At 44.8% G+C, this 10,476-nt stretch overlaps 2 protein-coding genes across 2 annotated transcripts; both read left to right on the top strand.

Moving 5' to 3' along the window:
• The first annotated feature begins 3,992 nt into the window (after positions 1–3,992).
• On the top strand, positions 3,993–6,537 carry LOC143003442 (E3 ubiquitin-protein ligase TRIM35-like). Its single transcript, XM_076154113.1, has 7 exons — positions 3,993–4,045; positions 4,184–4,629; positions 4,989–5,084; positions 5,157–5,387; positions 5,472–5,494; positions 5,579–5,697; positions 5,943–6,537. The coding sequence occupies exons 2-7, from the start codon at positions 4,207–4,209 to the stop codon at positions 6,485–6,487; spliced, it is 1,437 nt and encodes a 478-aa protein (XP_076010228.1). The 5' UTR covers positions 3,993–4,045; positions 4,184–4,206; the 3' UTR covers positions 6,488–6,537.
• A 1,678-nt stretch (positions 6,538–8,215) lies between these two features.
• LOC143003673 (protein mono-ADP-ribosyltransferase TIPARP-like) lies at positions 8,216–10,426 on the top strand. Its single transcript, XM_076154452.1, has 5 exons — positions 8,216–9,000; positions 9,112–9,280; positions 9,360–9,547; positions 9,625–9,894; positions 9,973–10,426. Exons 1-5 carry the CDS (start codon positions 8,216–8,218, stop codon positions 10,424–10,426), a joined length of 1,866 nt encoding a protein of 621 aa, XP_076010567.1.
• Positions 10,427–10,476: the final 50 nt, after the last annotated feature.

Raw genomic sequence — 10,476 nt, 5'->3', positions numbered from 1 at the left:
TGGTAATGATTAGTTACTACATGAGGGAAATGTGGCCTGTGGTGTTGTTTCAGGAAGAAGGGTGCGGTCAGATTTGCCTGTGTTTACATTATACTTAATGGTGTGATTAGTGATCCTGTTCTGGAGTCATATCTGGCATGAATTCTGACTTTTATTTACAATCTATGGAATGTCATCCGTTTTTCCCCACCAAGTGTGCTGTACATTTGTACTTCAAACTGTTCTAATCAACATGCTGGAGCTTTTAATGCTTCAATATAAGGCATAAATATTCTTTATTAGGAGTCTGGGAGTGGAGTTTGATGTGGTTGTCAAGGTCAAACAGCACATAAATGGTTACAATGTAATAAGTTGAAATAAGTTAATAGTCAATTAAGTTAATGCTTTATAGTTACATTTTATCGAGACCTGAGTTTTTTCTGGGGCTGCAGGAGTTAAAATCCTAACAACCAGAACATCTGGACACTAAAACGCACGTTTATTAGGCGAGCAACAGGCCAGCTGTGATGACAAGCCTGAGTCAAAACATTACAGGGCGGAGAGTGAAGCTGAATATAAGAAACACCGGGAGCACAAAGTACAGAAGTTACAGAGACAATCCGACATGTAAGGTTCCTTTCTGGAAAACTCTGACCTCTGATCATTTATCAGGTCACCTGGATCATCTGACATCTGATATCTAAAGGACATCTAAATGCGTAAAAGGTGTCTAGTTTCAAATCATACTGTGCCAATTAATCATCAAATATGACACAAATGGTAAAATCCCCTTAGAGTAATCCAGCAAATTTGGCTGCAAACTGATTCATACCAGTGATGACACACACATATACAGTTTGATCTCTGCAAATACATTCCCAAAACGGCTGAGAAATTATGAAACTGGTTGTTTTTGGCAAGTGTGAGCAGCCATCTTATCTTTCTTTGTCGCCGAAGCTGTGATGTTCTTAAGCATCACAGGGTCGCCTTCAGGAGCTCTGCAGAGACGATTATCTTAAGCGTGTCTTCTTTCCTAAAATTCCATCGTGACTCAAGTGATGGATGTGGAATTGATAAAGACTGACGGGCTCAAATTAGCGACAAGAGGACAATAAACCTGAGGAAGAACAGATGGAAGGATGGATGGGATGGGATGGGAATACAAGGTGACTGATGTCAAAATCAAGCTCAGCATTTGGTTTAAGTTTTTATGATCCGTTGCGTGAAATACAAAACTGTGTGGTGTTTTGCCAAACTAATTTACAGATATTTACACACCATCACAATGAATCATACATCTTAAGAAGAAGAAGAAAAAATTTGCGTGCCCCTCTCACACACACACCCACATGCATTGTGGAGGGGTCAGCCATCTTAGAACATTTCAAGATGATGCTTAATCATGTTGATTTAGCTTTGAGACTTGCTGTTTCAAATTCCAACCATTGTCAGCTGTTGTGTATAAATTATTTCTGTTAATCTTCCATCCAGGAGGAAATGAATTCAGCCCTCAGCACTTTGCAGGAGAAGGAGGCTTTGGACAATGTGAAGAAAAGCTACGAGGGCGCCGTGGCTGGCATTCAGGTGGGGACTCGTCTTCTTTTGAATTTCTAATGAAATAATATCATACCTACAGCTGGTGCTGCTCCTTCACAAGCCACATATACACTTCAGGGCCAAGTAGAGTTTGTGGAACAAGAGCTCCACGAGCAGTTTGAGAAGTTTCACAGTTTCCTCCGAGCCGAGGAAAAAGCCAGGATGGTGGAGTTGAGGGAGGAGGAAGAGCTGAAGAGTCGAGCATTCGTCCGGAAGATTAAGGACATTACCCAAACCATAACCTCTGTGTCTGAGTCCATCAGGGCCATAGAGGAGGTGGTGGCTTCTGACCACATGTTGCTCCTTCATGTAGGTTTGCAAAAGCCTGACATTTCATTCTTGTTCTCAGTTGCACAAATTATAATGAATTTACCCTCATTGACTTTCAGAATTGTAAGAGGACGTTGGCCAGGTAAAATACACCTTAAATATTTTATTTTATGTTCCTCAATTATACCATTTGTTGTGGTGAACTGTATCATTATGTGTTTTTTAGTGCTTGTGTCCCAGTGGAGGCTCCACCTCTGGCTCCAGAAATAGTGATCGATTTTGCCAAACACCTGGCCTCTCTCCAGTACAAGGTTTGGGAGAAGATGTGTAAAATTGTTCCCCCTACACAGCTCCTTCCATTCCCAGACTCAGACTCCTCCCCAGACCGCTCTGAAAGTGAATTCAAACAAAATCAGTTGAAGAAATTTGTTGGGGTCAGAGGCAGGCGCAACATCGCCCAGATTATACAAAGAGAAAGAGAAAGAGAAGCAACCTCTCAATCCTTGGACCGTTTGATACAAGCCATGGAGCAATATTCTAGATTAGACGCCACGGGCGTAACTTCTATGACGCCTGAAGCTTTCGCAACAGGGCTACGATCTGAACAGTCTCAACACAAGGGACAATTTCAAGATGGACGGCAAGGCTTTGTCCCCACCCAACTAAACGTGTCTGGGGAAATACATTATTGGAAGGAAGGAACCCGCAAGAAAAGTCCAACGAAACGAACAACCCAATTCCCGGTAACTCCTATTAATCCATCAGTGATGTCCGAGACATTGGGAGGTCTTATGCCTGCACAGCAGGGGGCCGTTTCTAAACGTTACCCATATCAGACTATGATTACAGAAAGGCCCAGAGAGACCCCTGACACTGCACCATGTTACTGTTGCAGCCAAATCGGCCATTGGGTGAGATCATGTCCATACAGAGTGGAACCAGGAAGCGAAAGAGGAAGAGGAAGAGGGGGGCGTGGACGTGGTCGTGGTCGTCTGTCAAAATGGTAGATTATGGTTGCATCCAAAAACGTTGACACCCGTTAACAGTTGTGTTGTACACCAAAACAAGGAAGTAAACTCCTCCTCCGGAATGTGACTCTTTGACCTCTGTTCCCCAAGGAAACCTATGGAGTTGTTTTGTCAGAGTGTGCAACCATCTTGTCTGCCCAGGAAGACTGAATGTTTGTACCCGAGCTCATATTAAAGGCCTGAACTGATTTCACCACTGGGAGTCTGAGTCTACATTCTTCACTTCAAAATAAATCATTTACACACACACACATTGTTCTTGTTTGTTACCAGATCTTGAGACTTTGCCACATTTGCGAGAAACCAGGTGCAACGTCTCCACACTTTGCAACAGCTTTTCTTTGACTGTTTTCCTTTCCTGCTCCAATTGCATCCATGCATCTCCCACTCGATTTTGTTGCACGCATCCCTGAGGTGTGCATTGGTGAATAAATCCTTACCTGCATCAGTGAAGGCGAGGAGAAGCAGAAGCTGCCCAGAGCCCCTCGATCCCGACACCCTGCCGTCCTGGGCTATCATGGCTTCATCTCCAGGAATAATGGCTGGAATATAAACGTGAGTGAAGACATCGCCTGGGCCGTGGTCCTGGTCTGGGTCCTGGGTCGTGGTGAACAGTCGGTCAGTGCTGAAGAACAGTTACCTGTCTGTATACTTCTACACTATAATGTACTTTGCAGGTACTTCATGAAAAAAAACCCACTGAATATATTTGGGATACATACTGTGTTTCTTTGTAATTACATTTCAGGTGTACATGAAAAGCATTACTGCTTTTTGCCACGAGATGGTGCCATATACCAATTTCTAACCAATATAACAGGGACTATTAACTAAGAAAGGGTTGTGTGAAATGTTTATATTTAGCTTTTGTAATATTCATTGTTTCAAATGAAAATATATGTGCATGTTTGCTTTTGATGTATTTACCTTCGTTTTTTCGTTTTTATTAAATTATTGTTCAACTATTACAACTTTAAAATTGCTAAAATAAATGTGATCTTGGATTGTATGGTGTTATTTATTATTGAGACGTGGATCTATATATAAAATTAAAATCTAGGCGTAAACAATTTATTAAAGTTGTTTTCTTCCTCGACTCCGCCTTGAGTGCGTGACTCATCCAAAAGCCAAGCAGGAAGTAAACGTTGTTGAGCCCGTATCTTCGCTCTCTGGTAGGTTTCACTCAGGATTTCTCCAACGTAGTATAGGTGACAACTTAAACAAAGAGTATATGAAGAGTTGTGTTTAGTTGAGTGTTCCTCAGGCGCGGTGATTGTGGCTGTAAGCTCTGTGTCTGTCCGAACAAACAGGATATCGGTGTGTGTTCGTCAGAATGGCCGGCAGGCTCTCGCTCCCAGAGGCGGACCTCTCCTGTCCCATCTGCTGCGAGATCTTTCGGGACCCCGTGGTCCTCAAATGCAGCCACAGCTTCTGCTCGGCCTGCCTGCGGCAGTACTGGGCAAGCCGGGGACGGCACCGCGACTGCCCGCTGTGCAGGAGCGAGTCTGCGGAGGAGCCCGTGTCCAGTCTCACGCTGAGGAACCTGTGCGAGTCCTACATCCAGGAAAGCGAGGACGGGGACGCCCCGGCGGGGGAGCTGTACTGCGAGCCGGGGGAGGTCTGCTCCATACACGGGGAGAAGCTGAAGCTCTTCTGCCTGCTGGATAAGGAGCCCATCTGCGTTGTCTGCCACACGTCCAGGAGGCACAAACAGCACGACTGCTGCCCCGTCAGTGAGGCCGTTGTTGACATCAAGGTGACTGATGTCAAAATCTAACGGTTAGGATCGGAGAGTGCGTGTGTGTGCATGGCCTCCAGACCTGGCAGACACTTGTTCGGTGGTCCTGCGTTTCATTTACATGTTTTATCTTAGGTGTTATTTGTAATAAACAAATTGTGCAATGTATAGTAGTGGGAGATGGGGCACATGAACAGATGACTTGAATGATGTCACAGTTTTCACAGTATTGACACACACACAGGACTTGAGAGAATCGGAGTGTGTATGTTTGTTCAGGGCTCTAGCATTTGCATAGGGTGATTTTCATTTGCAGGAGAAGGGAGATGTGTGAGGAAAAGTTGTGTTTAAATTGTTTCTGTTAATCGTCCATTCAGGAGGAAATGAATTTGTCCCTCAGCACTTTGCAGGAGAAGAAGGAAGCTTTTGACAAAGTGAAGCAAAATTATGAGGACACCGTGGCTCACATTCAGGTGGGGACTCGTCTTAATAATATCATACCTACAGCTGGTGCTGCTCCTTCACAAGACTCATATACATTTCAGGTCCAAGCGCGATTTGTGGAAAGACGGACCCACGAAGAGTTTGAGAAGCTTCACAGTTTCCTCCGAACCGAGGAAGAAGCCAGGATGGTGGAGTTGAGGGAGGAGGAAGAGCTGAAGAGTCGAGCGATCGTCCAGAAGATTGAAGACATTACCCAAACCATAACCTCTGTGTCTGAGTCCATCAGGGCCATAGAGGAGGTGGTGGCTTCTGACCACGTCTTGCTCCTGCGTGTAAGTTTCCAAAAGCCTGACATTTCAGTCTTGAATATTTTGTTGCGCCACGTGTAATGAATTTCCCCTGAACTTGTCTTTCAGAATTGTAAGAGGACATTGGCAAGGTAAAGTACATCTTAAACCTTTTGTTTTACATCCCTTAGTTGTATCACTTGGTATGATGAAATGTAACATTGTGTGTTTTGTAGAGCTCGTGTCCCAGACATAGATCTGGCTCTGGTTCCAGGAACGCTCATCGATGTGGCCAGACACCTGGGTTCTCTGCAGTACCATGTTTGGGAAAAGATGCATCAAATTGTCAAGTACAGTAAGTACTTAAAGTATTGGACTCAAATACAGTCCAAAAGGCCATACAGCTGTACTCCAGAGTATTTTCCATGTTGTGACACTTTTTGAGGCTTTCCATTATTTTAGCTAAAATGTTGCATGCAGATTTTACTTGTAGTATTTCTTGGTTACTCTTTCAAAATTTCACCACTTCACTGCATGTATTCATGAGGTGCGGGATTGTGAATACACAACATCAACTGATCTGATCTATGTTGTATTTAGCTCCAGTGACTCTGGACCCAAACACCGCCGCCCCGTGGTTGCAGCTGTCGGACGACCTTACCTGCGTCAGTGACAGCGACGACAAGCAGAAGCTGCCCGACAACCCGGAGCGCTTCAACCTCGACACCGCCGTGCTGGGTAGCTGCGGCTTCACTTCCGGGAAGCACGGCTGGGATATAAACGTGGGAGAGAACACCGCCTGGGTCGTCGGCGTGGCCAAACAGTCGGTTCTGAAGAAGGAGAAGGTGTCGTCGGTGCTGAAGAATGGCTACCTCTCTGTGTACTTCTACCACAAAATGTACTTCGCAGGTACTTCTCCGTTGACGAGGCTCAGCCTGAAGAGGAACCCTCAGAGGATCAGAGTTCAGCTGGACTGTGACAGGGGAAAATTGTCCTTCTATGACGCACAGGACAACACACACATCTATACCTTCAAGCAAACCCTAACCGAGATGGTGTTTCCTTACCTGTGGGTGGGCTGCAAGCAGAGTCCTTTGAAGATCGAACCCCTGGAGGTTTCTGTGAAAGTCGATGAATGTTGTTAGGGTCCAGCTGGTGAAGCTATACTTTCTCTTGTGGATGACATTCACCACTTGCCTTTCAAAATCACTCACAATTGTATGGATGATTAATGGTTTTTCAGATTTAACATACATCACTACAGCATGAGGAAGGATCGGGGACGCACTATTATTTCTGCCAGTTCTTACTCAACACAATCTGATTTAACTCCCTTTTTTCAGCCTGCATTTCTGCAATTCGTCTCTAAACAAATCTGGTGTCTTTAAGACTGCCATAACTTGTTGAACATGAAAGCTCTGCACTTTAAAACACTGTTATGATACGTAAGGTGATGGCACAACCAAGAGTTTAACCCACATTTGAATGGAATTCAAATGCAGCCGGCAACATGTAGTTGTAATCGTGTGGAGTAGACGATGTACTGAATGAATAAAAGGATTCTCCATTCGCAAAAACTTGTGTGGTCTGATTAAAAGCACGGGAGGGAATTTCTATTACCCTGACCATGTTTTGCCTGACAAGTTATGCAAACAACACTATAAATGTTTTATACGCAATGCAAAATGCATATGTATGGTTTACTTGATGGTGTAATCCAGATTTCCACATTTAACCCTGATTAAATTAAAAGTAAATGGATAATTTAAGTGACTGGTTAACACGTGAGCAATGCGAGTGGTAAAGGCATCATGTTGTCCTCTTAGGCTGGGAAGAAAGTGATCATTAACCACTAAGAGGGTTGATTGGTAAGCGGTTGAAGAAAGTGAGCGAGAAAAGCAGAGGTTGAGAAGGACAATCTCAGCTAACATCTGTATTAGTATTATTATTCCATCATATTTCAAAGGAGAGTGTCAAACAATGATATAAAATGAATTGCATTATCCCTGTTGGACCTTTCCATGCTGGGTTCAGAACTAATCAATTACCACTTGTATTGATACACTGACAGATTTATAGATGTACATATGACAGCACAACAAACTTAAGGAATGTCATACCCGAAAATATTTGCTTATGTCCTACACACGCGCGCACACACGCACACACTTAACTGCTGCTCTGCTCTGTGTGGCGGGCGGCCGTTAAAACTTCACAACTACTCACTAAACGTGTAATAATTGGTAAATTTGTTTCCGAGCTCAGCCGGCGTGTGAAGCTGTCGATTCGCGGTGACGTAACGGCTAATGAAGGTAATTCAACCACATTAACAACAGGTGTCGATAATTAGCAATGATGGCTAGTTAATTAGCTTAGCTAGCTTACTTTTAGCTAAACTAGGTCAGCTCATTAATAACGCCTTTACATTATAAAGTATATCTTGTTTGGTTGATAAAGCTATCACAGCTATCGATTTATTGGTTTTTAATCGTAAAAGCAGCATATTTTTTAGCAATAACCCGGCCAATGGACAGAGGGGAAACTTACCATGTATGACGCACTTAGAGGTGGTAAACGTACATGATGAAAACAGTTTGTGTATACTGTTTTCAATGTCTGTATGGACTTTATTCATTTGTTATTAAATAAACGCTTACAAACGGTAGTCCTGTCTAATTTCAAAATCCAATTAAGTTTGACCTCCAGGCAGAGACCATATGTGTATAAATGAAAGCACCATTACCAACATAAATATTGATATCGAAAAAAACGTTTCTTAAACCTGTAACTGTGAATTATACTGTCTCATCTTGGGTAAACTAGAAAAAGTTGGATTTTAACTGATAACACACATTTTTTATAGAAATTTCAAGATGGCTAGCGCCTCATCCAGAAGAGGAAGGAAGAGAAAAGCAGCAGCAGATGTTTCACTTTCAGAGCCGGTGTCCATATTCCAAAACTCCATCTTCCAAAGCCCGTCTGTTCTCCTGCTGGGAATCCCTGCGGGCATCGACAATGACCTTCCGGTGTGGAACGCCATCATGTCCCAGCAGGTCAACATTGATTGGCGCGTCAACCCATACGGCGTCAGCGTTCATTTCACTCCCCAGCGGGATCAGATGATTTTGAGAAAGCGTGAAAGTAATCCTGCTCCTCCTTCTGATGGTCAGCTGTATCAAGCAGCTGTCCAGTCTCCAAATCCTCAACACAGCATTTCCATTACAGCCTCCCATGTCCTACTCACCACCAGCACCACCACCAAGTCACAAGCATTAACCCCAGACACGCCCATGCTATGCAACATCCTGCCCCTGCCTCTGGTCATCAACCCACCCAGCATCTCTCCCAAGAAACAGGCCTGCCCCCGGACCCAACCACCACCAGCTGACGCCAGCCTGCCGCTACCCCCATCCAAAGCTCCAGTCCCATTATCTTTCCACACACAGAACCCCCACAACATAAAGATCTGTGACCCTTTCCTCCTGGGCAGGTGTGGCTTGGGGTCAAAGTGTGAGTTGAACCACACGCCACTCCCTTTTCACTGGCAGCTGTGGTGCGTCACCACCTACCAGTGGGTCGACATCCCACCTCGCTCTCAGATTTTGTTGGAGAGGCTCTACTGCGATGTCAGCCAGAAGGCGATTGACCTCAAGGATGGGTAAGTCAGATGTTAAGACCAAGTTCATCTTACTTCCAGGTTTAATTTTGATATTATTTAGTACATTATATTGTAATATTGCTATCTTGTTTTGTCATGCTTTCATTTTAGACAATCCAGCTACCATCTGAATTTCGAAAAGTTGCAGTTGCACGCTCCCTCCAAGTACGATGGGGTTAGACGACTGACTAACACAGACGACACAGACGTTAACCCCTACTTCCCCAGCAAATGGCAGATGTACTGGTGGTACAACGTTTCCTGGGAGGCGTACAGAGAGGTTTTTGGTCTACCTTTCTTTTGTATTCTCTTTGTCAGTCGCGAGACTCCACTGCTCTCATCAGTTCTTTTCTTTGTAGGACTTGTCAGAGTTGTTGGTAAAGAAGAAGAATGAAAAGGAGTCGGAGTGCTTCTTCAGTATCGGCTCACAGAAGTACAAGGTTACCTTCATCAGCATGATCCAGACCAACATCAGCACAGGATTCCAGAGGAAAATCCAGTGCAGGCCCATCTATCGCTCCCTTGCTTCCATGGAGCCACAACTGAAGTAGGTATCCTTCCTCTTTAATTCTGTCCCACATGAAGACATTAAACTTCTTCCCTTCTTCCTTCGCTCGCGCCCAGGACAGGAATCCTGACAGAGGCCACCCAGCCTCCCAGCAAGCCTTTTAGGGACAACTTTGATGTGGACCCGCTGGAGGAGTTTAACTCTTGGTACCCCCCAATGTGGAGTTTAGCCTCAAAGCAGGACTACAGCCTGATGGAAGTCCCGAAGGGCACGCAGGCCTACAGGAGTGTCCAAACCATTTTCCACAAGAGCTTGTCTGAAACCAAAGTGGATATCGTCAGTATTCAGCTGGTCCAGAACTTTCTGCACTGGGACAACTACCAAAGGTTCTGCTGCAGTTTGTGTGGTTGTGTCATTTTCTTTCAACATCTGTGTCAAAACACTTACCTGCGTTTTAATTGTAGGTACAAAGTCCACATGCAGACGCGCCACTCCGCCTTTAAAGAGCCTCTGGAGAAGCATCTCTTCCACGGCACAACCAAGGAAGCAGCTGAGGACATCTGCCACAACAACTTCGACCCGCGCATGTCCGGGGTTAACGGCGTGTCCTTTGGTCACGGCTCCTACTTTGCCACCAGTGCCATCTTCTCCAACATCTTCTCATGTAAGGATGAGATTCGTCACATGTTCCTGGCCAAAGTGCTTGTAGGGAAGGTCACCGTTGGAGAGGCCAACTACCGACGCCCCCCGCCTCTCACCAGCAAGAGGAAGAAGCAGTGTCGTCACTGTCTGTACGACACCTGTGTGGATAAAGTGGAGAACCCCACCATGTTTGTGGTGTTTGATAGCTGCCAGTGCTACCCCTATTACCTCATCAAGTACAAAGAGCTGCCCAAAGAGGTTTATATTGAAGAGTGAAGAGTTGACACCGTTGGTTATAATTGTTCAGACGTTCAGTGTGGCCAGTT

This window comes from Genypterus blacodes, unplaced genomic scaffold (genome assembly GCF_046128005.1).
Source record: "Genypterus blacodes isolate CSIRO-AG114 ecotype Tasmania unplaced genomic scaffold, CSIRO-AGI_Gbla_v1 ptg000007l_1, whole genome shotgun sequence".
Lineage (NCBI taxonomy): Eukaryota > Metazoa > Chordata > Actinopteri > Ophidiiformes > Ophidiidae > Genypterus > Genypterus blacodes.
Note: the sequence above shows the minus strand (reverse complement) of the source record. Positions and strands in the feature narration are given on the sequence as shown.